This window comes from Manis pentadactyla, chromosome 17, assembly GCF_030020395.1.
Source record: "Manis pentadactyla isolate mManPen7 chromosome 17, mManPen7.hap1, whole genome shotgun sequence".
In the NCBI taxonomy this organism is placed as follows: domain Eukaryota; kingdom Metazoa; phylum Chordata; class Mammalia; order Pholidota; family Manidae; genus Manis; species Manis pentadactyla.
Genome location: NC_080035.1, coordinates 52470042 through 52490288, shown reverse-complemented (window position 1 = coordinate 52490288; position 20247 = coordinate 52470042). Strand labels below are relative to the sequence as shown.

General features: G+C 39.3%; 1 protein-coding gene across 3 annotated transcripts in view; it reads left to right on the top strand.

The window, feature by feature from the left end:
* The window catches only part of ABCC4 (ATP binding cassette subfamily C member 4), a 239495-nt gene that overhangs the window by 159208 nt on the left and 60040 nt on the right, over window positions 1-20247 (top strand). For all 3 annotated transcript variants that reach the window (XR_008994591.1, XM_036893689.2, XM_057494606.1), the window contains exon 20: window positions 2019-2098. Coding sequence is in view for 2 of the 3 variants with exons in the window: in XM_036893689.2 (XP_036749584.2) it covers window positions 2019-2098 (80 nt within the window). In the remaining variant the exon portion in view is untranslated. The remainder of the gene's footprint in view (window positions 1-2018; window positions 2099-20247) is intronic.

The following is a 20247-nucleotide window of genomic DNA, read 5'->3' as shown; positions in this document are numbered from 1 at the left end:
TCTTTGGCATCCCATCCAGTTCTTGTCAAAGCTATGCAGGGAGATGGTTCTTCTTAGTTGGTATTTTTCTTGAATTTTATGCTGTTTGCCAGTCATCAGTCTCTCAGATCTTAAAAAATCTACAGCTGGTAAAAGGTAAAGGGGTGGTTTTCACATACTGTTCATCTCTGTGTAGTCTTTTCATCTTAAAAAAAAAAAAACAGACCTTAAATACCGCTTTCAACATTTTTTTGAGCTGAGCTATACTTGCAGTGTTTCTGAATCCTGCCTATGGTAACAAATTGTACTTTTCCATTGAAGAAATAACAGGCATTTAAATTTTCCTTAATATTTTTGACTCATAGTTTCCGTATTTTGGCATCAGTTCTTTGAGAAGTTAAAGAATAACTAGGTGGGACCCCCAATCCATAAGAATATGTGAAAATTACCCCTCTGATTTTAATGTTCTTAAAGCACAACTGTTTAAAAAATAACCTCTTGCACCTCAAAATCTGGTCTGGAAAACAGCAGAAAGGTGTTGGAAGCTTGGTAAGAAATGCAGCATCTCTAGCCCCACCCTTTGTAGTCTGCTCTATAGTAAGTCATCCTTCTGGTGGTACCTTCCTAGGTGACCTGCTGCAGAGCTTATGGGCAGCGGGAATTATCTCAGCTTGGTGGTGGTTTTGGTTTTGAGCACCTGTTAATGTGCCTGGCATTGTGACGAGGTCCTTTCACATGCATGAGCCCATTTAATCCCCAGAATCACCCTCTTAAGGAGGTATTATTAGAGGCTCAGAGAAGTTGCTGCCGAGCCTGCCAAAGGTGTCGCCAAATGACGGTTGCTGGAGTCTGTATTTCCTAAACCTGAGATGGGAAAATGAGGCCCAGCTTGTAGTGGCCTGATCTGGCCGAGTGTGGGAGCGTTCAGTTGCTCCAGGTCGGTGCGGGGCATGCCTTGTGCTTCCCAGCTGAGCCCGGGCCCCTTGAGGGAGGATTGCAGAGAGGCATTTCCCCAGCCATGGAGGCTCAGCCTCTGGCCATTCACGGTCCAGTGGTGACTTGGTATGAAGGGCCTCGGGAGAAAGAGCACATATAGAGACCCCACATCCCACCTGCAGGCTGGCTTCCTGAAGCCTCAATCACGAAAGATGGTCAGGCATCTAGATCAACACATTTCTCAGGAGTTGCTTACACCAAAATAGGGTGTGTGTACATGTATGTGTGTGTGTGTCTTCAGTCTTTGACTTAAATCCTTTAAAAGACTAGATATTTATTAGAAATTAATTCTCATCCTTTGATTCTGAAGCCTTTAGGATACACTGTTTTCGTGAATTGAGGGAAGGGAAATAAAATCATGATAAGAAGTGATTTTTAATCATTAAGTAATATTTCTGTTTTCCTGCCTACATTCTTTTCTAAAACCATTCTTGGATGTTTAAGAATGATTGTGTTTGTCATAGCTGGTACACCTCAAAGAAAACACCTTATTACCCCAGTAGGAAACTCATAACTTGGAAATAACAGGATTCTAAAATTTTACAAAATGTGAGGTGCTGGGGGAAAAAAAATAAGGAGAGGTTATAATTACATTTATTTAAGAAGTACCACTTAGGAAAATTAATTCTGATAACTAACGTAAAATCAGTGTAACATTTTAGGATTGATTTGTGTATTTTGTAATTGTTTATTTACCTATTTAGCACTTAGATTAAGCCTTAGATGGAATCTTAAAAGGAGGGCACATTCTAAAATCCACAAGCCCTTTCTGATACTGCTGCAAGAGTTTCCTTCCCATTCTTTTAACAATCAGGGCCAAATTTCAACTCCCCACCCACTGCCATTTGGTGGTGGTTTTGTTTTGCGTTCGGTATCATCCTATTTCCTTTTTCTTTAACACTGACATTGACTTTATTTCATATGAATGCGTAGTATATCAAATACATATGCATTTAAAATATTGTTTTGATTTGTTTGTGAATTGTTTCTCTTAAAGGGCCTATCTGGGGAAATGAGTAATTTCTCACATCCTGTTCTTGCAGGAAGAATTTTAAATCGTTTCTCCAAAGACATTGGGCATATGGATGACTTGCTGCCCCTGACATTTCTAGATTTCATCCAGGTAACGTAACAGTAACGTCAAGTTCTCAAATGGAAAACCAAAGTTCTTACTTTTTTCAAGGCCCTTTTCTGGGGACTGAGCGTGGGTCTTTTAGCCTGGCCATGTCATGTTATCTTATTAAAAGGCCATGTTTGTAAAAGAAAGGTGTGGTTATGATTCGGAGGCTAAGTTAACATGAGTAATACCTCGTGTGTAGGAGTGACTACACAGTCATGTCAAGGTTGGTTCGAAGCAGCTACATGCTTGGTAAGTGGTTCTCCACCTGCCTTCCAGGTATCTGGCGTGAGTTTCATTTGGCTGTGAGCACATTTCATAATAAAGAAACAATCACCTCTCACGGAAAGATAGCCTAGATTAACTAAATTATGCATTGTATTGCCACAAAGGACAAATATTTACTGCACTATTTTTTTTTTTTTGGATAAAACCAGGTGTGGTTACTAACAAAGAAAAGATTAGTAATAATAAGGTGAAAATAATACTTTGTTAACAAGAACAATGGAGAGCAGTTATTGCAGATACAAAGCTTTTAAAGGCAAATATGTTTAAGCCAATAATTTGAGTACAGGATCAAAGTCATCTCAGAAAATGTCTTTTTTGTTTTTCTAGGCAGCTTTTCTTTCACATGTTGCTTGCTCTAAGTCTTAAAGCTGCCTTTTTTTTTTTTTTTTAAACCAACAATCCCACAGAAATACCTTCTATAAGGCATTTGTTTTGTCTGTGAACTTGAGGTTCTAAAGGATAACGTTGGGGCTTCTCCTCTCTCATCTCCTTGCTCAGTATTGTTGCTCATGTGGGATATTTTTCTGTTGTTTAATTCCATCTTCTTTTCAGTGATTCAGGCTGGCAGACTTTGTTCTTCATTTTGAAGTGTTTATTTTGGAAATGAAATGCATTTTTCAAGCGCTGCCCATATTCTGAAATCATAGCTGCTGTTGCTGGAATACTTCATTAGTTTGAACCTTTTTCACTTTCCCTAAGTGCCAGTAGTCTAATTATGGGCTCATTTTAAGGCCAGGAAGTAGAAATATCCAGTTGGGGTCTGCAGTTATAACCTGATGCCCACTTCCACACCACCCCCCACCCTTTTTTCCTCCCAATACTTAAAATGCTGTTCAAGTCAAAACTTTAGCTGAGTCTTTTCTGGAGCCATTGTTTAGGAAGGGGCCAGAATTACTTAATTTGGAAAATCAGCCATGTCAGAAAAATCAGTAACAGGTCTGAAATGATTCCAGGCATTTCTGTTAGTCACACGAAAGTGCAGCCGTTGACCGTCGGACTGCAGACAGCGCAGCCCACGGGCAGAGGCACCCGTGGCCACCCGTGTGAAGGAAGCCCCCGCTCCGGGCAGAGCACTTCCACTGCAAACAAAAGAGGTCTGATTTTTTTCCCCTCTTCTGCACACTTACAACTGCGTCCTGCTGGGTTTAGCTATGTAACTTATCCCCAAGAAGCAATCTTTCCCTAAAATGGTGTCACATTTTGACAGTAATTGTTAATTGCCGTGAGAAGATTTTATGGAAGGTTCTTCGCAGCTGCAAGTCAGGCAGAGGCTGAATCTCCTGAGCTGCTGGCCCACTGCACTCAGCACATAGTCAGCCCTCATCAGCCACATCCTTCGTTTATTTTTGCATTATGTATGGAGACCCAGGGCTGGATGCTGCCTGATTTCATATGAATTCTCAGCAGCCTGATGAGAGAACATTCTAGTCCTACTGTACTTCTCTTTAACCCAAGAGAAAAGGGTCTCTTTATTATTTCCTTGCTTAATCTTGGTGAAACTTAGCATTGCTGAATACCTTTAGTCCCAATTAGCTGATTTCTTGAATCTGATAGCAAAGGTAAGTCTTGATGTTATTGTCTCCAAGAAAGGGGTTTTGTATAAAGGATAACTCAGTTATCAATTATGATAAAGATCTTTTGTCACTTGTTTTGTTTGCAGGTGTCTTTAATAAGGCTTCCCATAATCCCTTCAGGAAGAAATATTTTCTCCTTTTAAAAATAGTATTAGCTAAATATAAAAGCTCTGATCCCTGCCATTGTTGTTGATTCTTTGAGGGACATTTCCCAACATTCATTGTTTAAATGGTTGTCAGGAGGAATCAAGTGAAACTTCATAAACAATGCAGTAACTGGTTCATCTCACTTTGTGTGCAGAAGTCTTTCTCCAGAGGATTTACATTAGATGAGCAGGCTTTTGACTGAGGTATCACTGGGGTCATTGTGAAGTATTTGGGCCTGTTGCTATATTAGCAAGTGAAGATTTTTATTAAAGCCACAAAACTGAATTTGACCTGTCCTCAAATAAAGGCCAACAAAAATCAACATGTAGATTGGTTTTTTTTTTTATTTTTTAAAGTTGGATAGGACCCTGTAAGGGTGAAAACAACCCGGTGGTGTTCTGGGATTCTTAATAGAATCATGTAAACTTAAAATAAACACTATTATGGTAAGCACATAGAATGAAAACTAATTTTCCAAATCAAATACATTATATTCAATTCATTTTCCCCAATCAACCAAATGTTTAAAACCTGTTAGCTATAACAGCAATCTTCTGGAAATTAATTAGAAGCTTCTTAGCTCTGCTAGCTGAGCCGAATGAAGAGGGTTGCTTGTTACATTTCTAAATAGGCTCCTGAATTACAGCAAAGCAAGGTCAAAATGACATTTAACTTGACTTACTTCATGGCTTTGCTTAAGTAGTTGATCTAGATTTGGAGGTTTTCTTGAAGGGGGGTGGTGTTTTAAAGGAAATCTTATCTACTTTGTTTCAGTCCTCCAATAAATTTTAAAAGTGTAAGTATTAGTCGTGTAAAACACAGGTATCATTAATATTCTCTGTGGGAACCATAGCAGCGTCTCAATTGCGTGGGAATCTGAAAAGGAAGTAACTTTGAGACTCCTTGTCCAGCTTGTCGGCTCTTCTGCAGCCTTCTGGTAGCCCCTCTCAGGACTGAGATAGTAGAAAATTTCCTGTCTGCCTTTTAGCGGCATTCACAAAACCTGCTGCTGACATCCGGTGGCCCTGTGTTTTAATGTCTCTCATCAGATTTGGGTCAAAACCCTCAAGACTCCAGCAATTCTTCCTGTGCTCAGAGAAGCTCCCAGAACTCGAGTCTTTCTGAGCCCAACAGTTGAGTGTAACTGAAACGGTGGAGTTGAAAAAGGGACTGGGAATTTCCTCACCAAAAAGTTACCCTGGGTGTCCTCCTGCAGGAGATGTGTTCCTTACTAACGTTCATATCATCTAGTATTCTTGAGCCAGAAGGAACTTGGCAGGATTTATAGCAACCCAAATACAATGCAAGCCCAAATCCAAAGCTTAGAAATTTTCATGAAGGAGGGAGGCAAGCTTTGCACTTACCAGAATATTCAAACTAAGACTGCCATCTTTAATTTTTTTCTCTAAAGATATGCATGTGATTTCATGCTTTTCTGAAGAATTAAATAAATGTAGAATTAATGTATTAACATTTATGCATTTGAACTTTTAAATCCGGAGCGTGCAAGTTTGATTGCTTTTTCTGTAAGACAATGAAAGTTTTGTTGGTTTTGTAAGAGTTCAGAAATGTGAACCATTGAGTTAGAACTTAATTTTGTTTCCAGTTGAGTCTGATGCTGAGGAATTAAGGAGAGAGACCTGGTAATCGAACCTTCCTTTTGTAGCATAATGGCTAGAGTCAGTAAACTCTGTAGAAGCAAGTCAGAAATCAGGGACCGGTTTTATTATTCCACAGACTGAATGACAGAGATAAAATTCTGTTTAAAACGTGAGCAAATTTCGTGATCAAAACCGAGGGTTTCTGTGATGGCTGCCCTTGTACTGTTCACCATGTAACTTATTCACTATGTAAGAATTTGTTCACCATGTAGGAACTTGTTCGTTATGCTTCAGAAGATCGGAGACTGACGAGAATTAGGCTTGGGGTGGATTAATGATTGTGCATTGAGCATTGAGTCCCCTATACAGAATTTTATTGTTGTTAACAACCATCTGATCAATAAATATGAGAGATGCCCTCTCAAAAAAAAAAAAGTGTGAGCAAATTTGCTAGCCAGATAGAGGTTACATATGTAACTTAGGCCCTTGGATTTCAGCAGAAGATTGGTATTTGTGTGAACATTAGTGGGCTTTTTGTTTATTTCTTGTTTGCTTGGATAGTTAGCTATTTGTATCCAAGTTAATGGGAAACAGTGACACAGCTCATTTTGAAAACATGTCATTTACTGTTGTCTTGCATTAGAGTAAGAAATCCATGGCAACAGGGGGGCTGATGGTGGGATTTGGGAACCTTAACTGACACAGGTGTGGAACAGTGGTGAATGAAGAAAGCAATTTCTGGCCAACAAGGCCTGTTGGAAGTATAGACCAGAAGAGAGCCAAGTTTTTGAATACATGGTAGGCAATGATTTGTACAACACAAAAGAACCGCAGTTGCAGGTCACCTCAGGGTTGCCCTGAGCTTACCAGGTAGGTTAGCTGGTGGCTGGCAGTGCACATCTGGCTTATCAGCATGTTTTTCAAACATGTTTTGTTTCTTTGCTTCTTCAAAAATCATCATGCCTTTGAGCATTAACGGTATTTTTTGAATCCAAGTCATGTATCAAGGTAGAAAATGGTTCTTCACACATTAAAACTAAGTATCTCTATGAAAATGGGGTTTGAAATACAAATAGTCTGAAGATCTTCATCTAGACCTTAGACATGAGAAAATCAACAAGGGAGGAATTCTTTGAATAGCACTTTGGTCTTCAAAACAATGTATTTGGGTAAACAAAGAAGAAGCAAAACACAGAGGCAGTAATTAAAATATACATTTTTCAGTGTTTGGCTTCCTAATACCATGGCAGAAATACCAGCAGCATAAATCTAGTCTTTTTATTTTTTAGAACAATGATTGACTTAATTTATAAAGGTACCATATATATGCAATATTTGTAAGTTTTAATCATTTTAATTCTATAAATAATTATAAATTTTAATGATTAGTCATTTTAATAATATATATACACTCATAATATTTGATAAGCAGATCTCTTGTGAATACATTTGCAGGTAGATATGTAATAGAAAATCTTAAAGTTTCTCCCCAAAGGAAAACATAATTTCTATTATGTATTTGTGATGTATGGATTTGTAATTCTTTCAGTGTTTCTCATACCTATAAACGCATCTCCTTTTTTTTTTTTTTTTCCACCAGTCTTTTCTTGAGCTCCAACTATGTGTTGGGGATGTAGGGATGAGAAAGGTGGGAGCTTTATCTTAATTCATCCAGTGCACATTATTTGAGCATGTCCTTAGTGTTAGGCACCATGCTGTGCTTGGATGTGGAGTTGAATGTCATTTAATTCTCATCTTCCATGAAGCTCACCCTCCTGGGTGAGGCAGATGGAAAGTCGGCGATGTCAATGCCCTGTGGTGGGATTGTGGGAGAACCGAATGGGTTTCAGCGTTTCCAGTCCCACTCAGCCACGTTCAGTTCAGTTACCTTGAGGAGGTTCTGGGGCCCCCAGGCGGAGGCATCCTGTATGAGTAGAAGCATGAGTCTGTGGTTGGAGACCTGGGGTGAGCGTGGAGCCCTGAGCTGGTAGTAGTTGATGGTGTGAAGATGGAAAAATTTGCCCAGGGTGAGTGAAGTACTTTTAGAGGCCAAGATCACACTTTTACGGAAGCCTTGATATTTAAAGAGAAAGCAGAGGAAGAAGGCAAGGATAGGAGATGTAGAATGAACAGCAAGAAAAAGGAAAATGGTATTGGGGAAACCAAAGGAGGACAGGGGAGTTAAGTGCAAAGAAGACAGGAGGGAAGCCGAAAGGAGTCAGTTGGGTTTGGCAGCCAGGTGTCTAGTGGCCAGTGAGGGCAGGTTTAGGATAGAAGGAGGGCAGACTGCCAAGGCTGAAAACCAAAGCGGGATGGGGGAGGCCGAGATGGGGGCAGCTGCTCTTTGAGGGAGTTTGACTCAAAGAGGACAGGCCCACTGGTAATGTGGGGTGTGGTGGGGTCTCTGGGTTGTTGTAGTTCATGGTGGCGGCTGCGTGTGCGGTAGTGGTATACCCCTCCTTCCTGCCCTCTCTTTGGTAAACAGGAATTATTTAGAGTTGAGGTCCTGAGGGACAGTGGTGAGTGGCATGGCGCCCTCCCCTCGCAGATCTCCAGTGCCCCAAGGGGAGGAGACGTCCAGAAATTCATCCCTTGCTGAGGTGGGAATGCTAATTTGCCGAGTGCCACAGAGGATGTGCTGGAAGGTCAACCAGGGTTGGGGCTGGAGGCCATTAGCCTGGTCCAGGAGGTGGGCAGAGCTTTTAGGAAGTGACCTGTCCCCGAGGTGAGCGAAGGCGGCCACTGTGGGTGGTGGGGCGGGAGGTCCCGCCCCAAGCCGAGTCCCCACGTGGGGACCGCTCTTCCCTTCTGCCAGGAGCTGCGAGTGGGGTAAAGAAAGGAAGGAGCTTGCGGGGGGTTGGTCAGTTTCGTTTTACGGGATATAGTTAATGCCAAGAGTGTCTGAACTCATTTTTGGTGATTAAGCTCATCTGTGGTATATTCAGTAAGCCTTGAAAGATACTTGATCATTTTCATTTTTATTTTTTTATTACTTCTAAAGCATTTATTCTATATATACTTTTCCTCAGTGAATTCCTTCCCATTCTTTTAAATGAGATCTCAGATCACATATTTAACATTCTGTAATTTTGGAAGACCTGCCTTTTATTATTTCTGTTTTTCCTGTCTTTGCCTTATGAGTGCTGTGGTGTGTAGCTTCGCCCGCCTGTGGTTCTCTGAGATCAGTAGATAACCGTTTGTTCTTTGCTTTCAAAGCCAGTATATTTGCTTTTTCAGATCTTGAAATATATTTTCTTCCCTCAATCAGGGGCTCTAATATGTCATAGAACCAGGAGACTCATCAAGGGGTAATGAGATTCCAGCTTCCTCTGAGGCTGGCCAAGGAGCGATCCTCTAACACGGGAGTGGGGCTCATGCTCTTTCTTCACAGTGCAGCACTGTCTTAGAATATATATCTAAACAGGTTTGTTTAGCTTCACTTGCCTGGTGAGTTGTGTTAAAAGCAGCTCAGGCCTAGAGAGTAAAATACAAATTTCCTAACTCTTAAACCTAGTATCTCTACAACACCCGGAAAGAAACCTTACATGCGTGCTAGATGGGCTGTTCATGCCCTTGCGTGTGTGTGTGTGTGTGTGTGTGTGTTTGCACACCTTTAGTCCATCCTTAAATGGACCTTCATTCTTCATCCTTTAAGAACCAGCAAAGGCTCTCTTCCCTGTTAGTGAAGCTTTCCTTAACCACTCTTTTCTGCAGTGAAACAATCTGCATGTCCTGCAAAAAGGCAGGGAGCCCACAGCAATGGGCCAAGTGCTGTGCTGCACGTATTTCATGTCACCCTCACTGCCAGCCAGCCAGTCAGTCTTTATCGAGCACTTCCTATGTGCCAGGCACATTTCTAGGCATGTGAAGCAGTGAACCAGGTATTGGCTTCCTGAATTTACGTTCCAGTGCAGAAGACAGATGGTACACAGGTCTATTTATCAGGTAATTCCAGTAGACTTCTTGGGCATTAAGGAAAGAGTGTGTGGGTAACTTCAGGGACTGCTTGAAACACGGTGGTCCAGGAAGTGATGACATTTGTGTTTGAAAAATAAAAAGGAAACAGCAGAAAAAGATCTGGGGCAGCCGGGTGGGGGAGCCTTCTAAGGAGGAGGAACAGGTGCAGAGGGTCAAGACGGGAGCAAAGTGTCATGTTCTGGAGGCGAACAGAGTGGAGGGGAAGAGGCAGGACCAGACCAGATAGGCCCCCAGGCTTGGGTTCTAGTCTGGATGCTGTGGAAAACCACGGGAACATTTAAACAGAGGAGGGACATGGTGCTTACATTTTAGATAGAAACAAAATATATATTTGATACTTGTCAGAGTTTTTCTCCCTTTCAATTTTTAATGTTTTAAATCACCAACATACACATACTCCCTTAAAGAGGAGGTGAGGCTCAGGGATCTATCCTGGGGCGTCCCCTCTCCCATGGCAAAGCTCAGAAACCCAGGCTGATGAGTCCTTGGGTCACACAGACAGTGCTGAGTCAGTCCCTGGAGGGAAATGGTTCTCTGCGGTCAGTCCGTCAACGACCCACCCTTCAGGGCAGGGGCTGCCAGCACTAGGTTATACCTCACTGACGTAATATGAAAAAGATGATGTAGGGTTTTTTCACAAAGCTGATTTTACTCAGTTTTTCTGTTTAGATATCTGAATGTTCTGAATACTGTGATGTGGCTCTTACTCAGGAGTTCTGAAGTCAGCACTGAGGGGAAAGTCTTTTGTAGTCCAAATTACCCATAAGTAACAATATTCCTGCCTAACATGGAGTGACTGCTTCCTGGGTGCCAAATGGCAGCGGGCCCAGGAGCTTTCTGTGGGATATTTGCAGGGACACCATCGTGTAGAACAGCTGGATTGTGAAGTTTCAGATTAGGCATTAAAGGAGATAAAGATGGGTAGGAACAGAGGGGGCAGAACTCAGGGGCCTTGTGTCTCAAGCACAAAAATTTGTGCTTGGGATATTGGGTAGAAGGCTCGGGAGAGGAAGAAGAGACCACCAGAGGCATGGGTTTTTGTCGACTTAGAGAAGGCAGGAAGAGGCTCTGGTATGGCCAGGGTCTCATTTGGGACATCAGATAGTGGTGCCAAGTGTGGCTAATGAAAACCCTTGATTCTGAATAGTGGGACCACCATGCAGGATAGTGCATCCCCTTAGAGGATGTCATTCATCAGGCCACATCCCAGCAGAGGGGCAGCCGCGTGTTTGTACACCACTGTGCACCCCAGCTCTTGCAGCTAACCAGAAATGTTGCCTGTCCTGTCAAATTACAATTGCAGGGCCACACTGGAGCTGCTAGCAGTTCCAAAGAAAGAAGGCAGGCGGCCTAAAAATAAGTGAAATTATGTAGCCTATTTAGTGTGACTCTGTCTGTGGATATAAGAACACTGGAAATGTTTTTGCCAGTGCCCTCAGTTCTCTAGAAAAGCTTCATGTTTTAGTGATGTGAGGGTTGAGTGAGGTCCTATAAATAAGATGATATGTAACATTATTTATTTATTTTATTAAGGTATCACTGATATACAATCTTAACGAAGGTTTCACATGAGCAACATTGTGGTTACTATGTTAACCTGTATCATCAAGTCCCTCCCCCTCCCCAAGCCCCATTGCAGTCACTGTCCATCTGTAATGTTATTTGTGATGTAAATAGCTTTAAAGTGTTGTGGAATGGCAGAGGGGGAAAGAATCCCACAGCTCACTTTCCAGGTTTGAATCCTAGCTCTACCTCTTATGGTCTCTGCTCTCACAAAGCAATCACTCTCTGTCAAATAGAGAAAATAATACTTCATCAAGGTTGTTGTGAAGACAAAATGAAGTCATTTAAATAAAATTCTTAGTATATCATCCTCTACACGTTAAACATTATATAAATGGGTAGTTATTTTCAAAATACTGCATGTATTTTTAAGTAGGAGGAATAGTCTGATAATGGTTATGTTGCATTAAAGTAATTAGCATAGATAATTTTTTAGGCCCATAAATATCACCACATGAGGATGAAAACAGATTCTAGGTTTGCTATCTCTGAAGATTTTAATGGATATTTCCCCATGTAGATGCACAGAATCAAAATCAGTTGTTTTCAAAGTAGACCGTGGAGCAGTAAATATTTCACTTTAGTGTTATGTAACATCCGTACAATTTCTGGAACATCCAGGGCCCCAGATACTACTGAGTAAGGAGTCACCGTTTTCTGGAATTCTTGCCATTAAAACCATCACTTCCAAAGGAGTCTTCCAAATAGCAAAACAAGTGAAAAATGAAGGTAAGATGTGCAGGTTGGATTTTAGGCATTTTTATTGTTTTTTTAAAAAACTTGGGACTGCTTGAGCGTGCGAATTTGCACAGAGCTGTGTTCAGCAGATGCTGTAACTTATTGAGGAAAACCGAATCGCAAAACCTTTCTTCCCTACACACCCCTCATCCAAAAAAAGAAAAAAAAAATCAACAGCTTGACTGAGCTTAAATAACTGACTTTTCATATTCTTTCATGGAACACAAAGGGCTAATCCTGAGGCTACTTGAGCCACCAATGCAGGCAGCGGTGGGGACCACCATGGAACGTGTCATTCCCTCCTCACCACACACAAAACACATTGACTGCAGCTTTATGAAGTGAAAATGCCCAAGAAAAAGAAAATGTGAAGGAGGTGTCCTCAGTCATTGCTTTCCAGAGGGGCAGCGGGAGAGAAAAAGCTGCTGCATCTGGTTACTGAGAACAAAGCCAGCCTAAGACTTGGGTATAATAGGTTGGGTCACTTGCTTTTATAGAAGCAAAAGAGTGGACTGCCTTTCCTTGTCTCAGTACCACTGACCCTTGCATTTCATTGTGTAGGGATGTCAGGGAAAGTGTGTAGAAAGCATTCCAGCCCCTTTCACTGAACAATGACTTTGTCATTTTGAGATTTCTATGGTGTGCTGACCCCTTCCCCCACTCCCGCCCTCAAATCCCCGTTGGACAAAAGAGACGGTTAGTGAGGCTGCCTTTTCCTCATTCAAAAGATCTCTGTTTTACTCACTCTTTAAAAAGTAAACTCATCCATTTTAACCGAATCGCAGTATTTTCACGCTTTTGAAATTAACAAAAGCATTTTAGAGCGTTTTCAGGGATGGAATATTCCATGAAAATGCCAGCCCTGGAGATAATGATTCATACAAACTGCCAAGTTAAAGTGAGTTTCCTTGTTAATAGGAAGGAGAGTTGATGATATGGGTTACTGGAAATATTTGCAAACACTTGACCCTCAGGTTTCTGAGATCAGGGTGATAGGATTCACCCAAGTCCACTTGTACGATTCCCTTCCTTTTCTTTTTAAGGAAATATGAGATGGTTGGGTTTTTCCCAGCGTGACGGTCAGCACAATTAAAAAGCAGCACTGTCAACATCAGCACGGTGACAGTTAATCACTGGGGACCCTCCCAGGCTGGCAACCAGTGTTCCAATTTGTCTGTCCCAGCATGTGTGCTCCAACGATAATGTTTGTAGTTTAACAAAAAGCTAATTAAGACCTAAAGAAAAAAAAAATAAGGATCTCATTTTTATCAAGCTTGGTAGTAGTGTGCAGAGCACCAGACTTTACCTTCTATCCTTATTGGATGATGGCCATCGCACGACAAGAGTGGCTGCTTCTGGGACTTTCTCTCCTTGCCATCTTGCATCCGTAAGAATAATAAAATGGCCCGTTGTTGCTAGGGAGAAGAAAATGCCTAAGTATTTCCTGACTCTGAAGGCCTTAGAGAGTGCCCATGTGCTATTCCTGATTGTGTTCATTCAGTTCTGTCTACTCTATGAGTTTTCTTGGTAAGATGAGAAGCTGGAGTGGGCTTGAGAACTTCAGTTTTAATAAAACCTTGCAATTGCTATTTTATGTATGGATACCTCTTTTAAATCTGGTGTGGAACATGACTGACTGTCTATACTACCTCATGATTGTCTTCTGCTTGGGAGTTTTGTGACTCACCTGTTTCTTGCAGCCCTTTCTCTGGGTTCATTGATTTAGTGCTCTCTGATCGTCATCTGCATTGAGCCATGAAGTAGATTGTACAGTGTAGCATCGAAGCTAAGGGCCAGCACCGATGGGAGGTACATCAGATGTGTTCAGGAGCCACGTTTTGTCTGAGGCACATATGCTGGTTACCGTCGGCCCTCATATGTGCCCTCGCCCTTCCCTACTCACAGTGAGCTCAAGGAGGTCATCCTGTGACATTATGGCTGTGTGTTTATACGTTGCCAGCACCCACATGAGCCTGACTAAAGGGATGGGAAAGGAATTCTGGTGTTATAATCTTTTCTCTTAACCTACTGACATTTTTACTGAGGTGTAGTTTACATACAATACAGTAAACAGTGTTTTGATGTGTTTTTAGTAATTGTAGACGTCCCTCGGACAAGATGTGGAGCATTCCCACCACCTCGAAGCCTCTTGTGCCCTTTGGTAGTCATTTTCTACACCCCCACACCTCTCCCAAACCCTGTTCATTTAGATCAGTTTTCCTGTCCTGTATGTATAAGTGGGAGCAATATAGTCCATGTTTTTTGTGCCTTGCTACCCTTTTGCTTAACATGTTTTCGAGATTGACCCATGTTGTTGCATGTTTCATTGGTTCATTTTTTTTGTCTCCCCTGAGTGATATTCCATTATATGAAGACATTAAAATTTACCGATTTTCTTGTTAATGAACATTTGGGTTGTTGACAGTTTTTAGTAATGAACCTTTCCAAACAATTGTTTACATGAACATGTGTTTTCATTCCTCTTGGGTCAAATACCTAGTAATGGAGTTGCTAGGTCATAAGATAGGTGTATGTTAACTTAAAAAAAATTACTGTAAAAAATTTCAAAACAGTTGTATGCACAATAAAAAGGCAGCAAAAAAACACACAAAAAATTCAGTTCTAGTTGTTCCACATCTTTGCAACATTTAGTATAATTAGTCTTTTTGATATTAGCTCTTCTAGTTGGTATAACTGGTGTCATTATGGTTTTAATTTGAGTTTCTTTGATGAGTAAACATTGAGCCCTTTTTCATGCGTGCTTCTTGGCCATTCAGATATCTTTTGTGAAATACTGGTTCATATCTCTTGCTGATTTTTTTAAACTTCAAAAAATTCTTTGTTGTTGATTTATAGGAGCTGATATGCATATATATTTTAACACTAGTATTAGAAAATATGTTTAATACTAGTCATTTCTGAATATTTTCTGGCATGTCACTTGCCTTTTTATATTCTTAATGGAGAGCAAGTGTTAATTTTCTTGAAGTCTCATGTTTACCTTTTCTTTTACTTTTGGAGTCCATGTTTTTTGTGTCCTAAGGAACTGTTTATCCTTGAGGGTTGTGAAGATACTTTCCTGTTCCACCTTTTTAAAAATTGATGTATCTCATATTAATTTTTGTGTATGGAATGAGGAGTTAGTGGTTGAGGTTAATTAGTTTTCCAGGTATTCTACCCACACCTGTTAACAAGACTTCTGAGCATTGAACTGACTTGGTACCTTGGTTAAAAATAATTTGACTATATGTGAGCAAGTTTGCGTCTGTGTACTTTATTTTGTTCCAGCAATCTCTTTATCCTTACGTCATGACTGCAGTCTTGGCTATTGTTCCTTTCAGTAAGAGTTGAAGTACATTAATTCTCTAATTTTGTACTTCTTATTTACAATAGTTTTGGTCATTCTAGATTCTTTATTTTTTTGTATAAATTTTAGAAGACTTTCAATTTGTTTTTTAGTAAAAGGCTGCTGGGGTTTTGATTAATATTTCCTTTTAGCTAAGATTGTTTTGAGGAGACTATGAATCTTAATATTAAATCTTTCAATTATGAACCATTAATCTCTCCAGTTATTTAGGTCTTCTTTAATTTTAAAAGTGTTTTGTAATTTTTAGAATACACATCTCGTACTCATTTGGTTGCATTTATTCCTGAGTATTTGATGCTTTTTTAATTCTATTAATGGGATAGTTTTTAATATTTTCAATCACTTGTTGCCAGTATATAGAAATACAGTTTATCTATGTATATTGACATTGTGTCATTGCATTTCCTGGACTTGGTTCTTGTCTTTTTTTTTTTTTTTAATTCTGTAGAATTTGTATATATACAATCATGTCAGCTGTGAATAATAGTTTTACTTCTTCATTTCCAATGTTTATGACTTTTATTTCCTTTTCTTGACTTATGTCTTTGGCTGGAGCTTCCAGTAGTGTTGCAATAGAAGCAGTGAGTTAAGACAGTCTTGTACTCTCAGGGCAAAATCTTACAGTATTTTTCCATTAAGAATGATGTTAACTGCAGTTTTCAGAGTAGATTATCTATTATCAGTTTGAAAAAGTTTCCTTTAGCCTCTAATTTGGTAAGAACTTTTACTAATATCAAGAGCAGGTATTGAATTTTGGCAAATTTTTTTTACATCTCTTCAGATAATCATGTTTATTCACCTTTACCCTTTTAATGTGTTGAATTATACTGACTGATATTTGCCAGTAAAATTAATCTTATAGTCCTGGAGTAAGTAATCTTATATTTCATGACCAACCCTACTTGGTCATGGTATTGAATATCATGATATCATTTGTTGACATTTTGTCAAGAATTTTTGAATCTATTATTCATGAGGACTCTTGGCCTGTAATTAGCTTTTCTTGAAATACTTTATGAGCTTCTGGTTCTGTTATGCTGGCCTCATAAAAGATAATGGGAAGTACTCCTTGTAGTGGTAATTTTTTTTTTTTTTTTTTTTGGTGGGGGTGGTTAACTTGGCCAGACAACAGTCCCCAGTTATTCAATGAAAAATTATTCTAAGTGTTATGTAGGTATTCTGTAGATATGATTCAAGTCCACAATCAGTTGATTTTAAGTCTAGGATAAGGAAGATTGTCCTCGATAATCTGGATGGGCCTGATTCAGTCAGTTAAAAGGCCTAACGAGCTGAGGCTTCCCTGAAGAAAAAGAAATTCAGCTTTTGGGTAACAGCATCAGCTCCTGTCCAAGAGTTCTGCCTGCTCTGTATAACAGCCTGCCCTGTGGATTTCAGACTTGCCTTGCCAAGTTTAATTTTGACATATGATCCTTTTCATTCTGTTAGATTCAATTGAGTGATACATTGTTTAGTGTTCCTAAGACAGTTTATTTTGTAATTTCTGTTGTAATGTCTTTGTCTGGTTTTTATATTGTGATAATGCTGGATAGTTCTCTGGAAGAACGTGGTAAGACATTTTTGCACAATCTACTTGTGAAAGTTGTCTGGGCCTTACCTCTTTTCTGTGGGAAATTAAAAAATAATGGTTTTGAATTCTTAAATTTATATGGAATTATTCAGATTTTCTATTTCTTCCTAGGTCTGTCTTTATACATAGTTTTTCAAGAAATTTGTCCTTTGCATTAAAGTTTAAAAATTTATCAGCACAACCTTTATTATATCCTCTTTTTGTCTGGGTATCTCTGGTGTCATCCCCTTTCAATTCATGATCATGGTAATTCTCCATTTTTTCTTGATCAGTCTGGGAAGGAATTTATTACTTTTATTGATGCTTTCTAAGAACCAAGCTTTGGGTTCATTGATTTGCTCCTTGGAAGTTAGTTTTCTGTGTTTCATTAATATTTACTTTTTTTCTCATTTCCATTCTTCTGTACACTTTAGTTTAATATGCTGTTGTCTGTCTATCTTAAGATGAGTTTTTTAAACCTCTTAACCTTTACCCTTCCTTTTAATTTTTTTAATAAGACTATTTTTTTCAGAATAGTTTTAGTTTCATAGCAAATTAAGAGGAAAATACAGTGATTTTCCATGTATCCCCTGGCTTTTCTTTTTTTGAGAGGGCATCTCATATTTATTGATTGTATGGTTGTTAACAACAATAAAATTCTGTATAGGGGACTCAATGCACAATCATTAATCAACCCCAAGCCTAATTCTCAACAGTCTCCAATCTTCTGAAGCATAATGAACAAGTTTTTACATGGTGAACAAGTTCTTACATAGTGAATAAATTCTTACATGGTGAACAGTGCAAGGGCAGTCATCACAGAAACTTTCAGTTTTGATCATGCATCATGAACTATAAACAATCAGGTCAATTATGATTATTCGTTTGATTTTTATACTTGATTTACATGTGAATCCCACATTTCTCCCTTATTATTATTATTATTATTATCATTATTTTTAATAAAATGCTGAAGTGGTAGGTAGATGCAAGATAAAGGTAGAAAACATAGTTTAGTGCTGTAAGAGGGCAAATGTAGATGATCAGGTGTGTGCCTATAGACTAAGTATTAATCCAAGCTAGACAAGGGCAACAAAACATCCACGGATGCAGAAGATTTCTCTCAAAACGGGGGGGGTGAGGTTCTAAGCCTCCCCTGGCTTTTCTTTTAAAGAAAGTTTAAAGCTATAAATTTACTCCTAAACAGAGCTTTAGTTGCAGACTGCAAATTTTAATAGTAGATTTTCATTTTCTTTAATTTCAAAATACTTTTTCATTTTATTGTAATTTCTTTGACACAGGTGTTATTTAGAAGTGTTACTAAAATTTCAAACCTTTAGTGACTTTCTAGTTATCTTTTTGTTACTGATTTCTTGTTAATTCATTTAGATCAGAATATATTCTGTACATTTTCTTTCCCTTGAGGTTTGTTGATATTTAGTACATAGCATAGTATATATTAAGTTGAAAAGAATGTATTATGCAGCTATTGGCTGCAGTATTGTATATTTCTTAATTGTGTCACAGTTTAAAAATTTTGTTTCCAACTTTCATGTATTTCTTGATTTTTATCTGCTTGTTCTATCAGTTACTGAGATAAATGGGTTAAAATCTCCCACTGTGGTTATGAATCTGGCTGTTTCTCTTAGGTTCTGTCAGTTTTTTCTTTATACATTTTGGAGCTATGTTACTAGGTCATTTAAATTTAGATTATTTTATATCTTCTGGATAAATTGACCCATTATTATGATGTGCTTTCCTTTGTTTATAGGACCTTTCCTAACTTAGAGCTTTTCTTATCATCAGATACTCCAGCTTTCTTTCGGTTAGTATTTTCATGAGGTATCTTCTCCCAGTCTTTTATTTCTGCCTTTATTGTTAAGGTGTGCCTTTTAGAAGTAGCATATGGACATACTTTAGCTGGAATTTCTTAATAAGCTAACACTGAGAAAAAAGTAAAAAGGGAGCTGTTGATCAATGGGATATGCTGACCACAGAGGAAGAAGTACACTGTGCTTCCCTGCTGCTTTCTGTCGTGTTGACCAACAAATTGTAAAACAAATGCCACCATCATTCTTCAGTGGAGTCAGCTATGACTGAGGACTAAGAGCTGGCTGAAGGGTACGTTGGTCCCAGAGCTGGTGTGGGTGTTGGAAGTTCTGAGGCAGCCAGATGAAGGGTGAAAGCAGTGATTAGTGTATCCCAAGGAAAGGACAAGCTTAGAAAACTTTAATCTTAAAAAGCATTTGTATAGATCTCTTTATAGAAATAAAACGTACCAACATTCCATAAAGTTCTGAGTTAACTGAGTTAGGTGAGGTCAAAAGAAACAGAGGTGATAAAGGGGGACCTGGAAACCAGAGCAGATCTCTGAAATCCCTGAGACATGCCAAGTGCTGTTTCAGCACATAACGTACCCTGCAGACTGAGTACTCCTCCTAGACCGCTGTAAGGTTTAGGAGGCTACATTTAAGAGTCTTCCATATTTTTCCCTTTGCTATATTTATCCTGTAATTGAAAAGTAATGAGTATGATTTGATAGCAATTGCATTTTTTTCTCTTAATACTTTTGGAGTTTTGGATAGCCTCTTCATAATTTCACTGCTTCCACAAGGATCTTGTATGAGCCAGCAACACAATCTATGTGATAGTCATTTCACTGAAAGGTTGTTTGTTTGTTTGCTTATTTATTTATTTTTTATTAAGGTATCATTGATATACACTCTTATGAAGGTTTTACATGAAAAACATTGTGGTTACTGCATTCACCCATATTATCAAGTCTCCCCCATACCCCATTGCAGTCACTGTCCATCAGTGTAGTAAAATGCCTCAGAGTCACTGCTTGTCTTCTCTGTGCTACACTGTCGTCCCCCATGACTCCCCACACATATCATGTGTACTAATCATAATACCCCTGAATCCCCTTCTCCCTTCCTCCCCAACCACCCTCCCACATCCCTCCCCTTTGGTAACTGCTAGTCCCTTCTTGGAGTCTGTGAGTCTGCTGCTGTTTTGTTCCTTCAGTTTTGCTTCATTGTTATACTCCACAAATGAGGGAAATCATTTGGTACTTGTCTTTCTCTGCCTGGCTTATTTCACTTAGCATAATATCCTCCAGCTCCATCCATGTTGTTACAAATGGTACAATTTGTTTCCTTCTTATGGCTGAATAGTATTCCATTGTGTATATGTAGCACCTCTTCTTTATCCATTCATCTACTGATGGACACTTAGGTTGTTTCCGTATCTTGGCTATTGTAAATAGTGCTACAATGAACATAGGGGTGCATATTGTCTTTTTGCATCTGAGAACTTGTATTCTTTGGGTA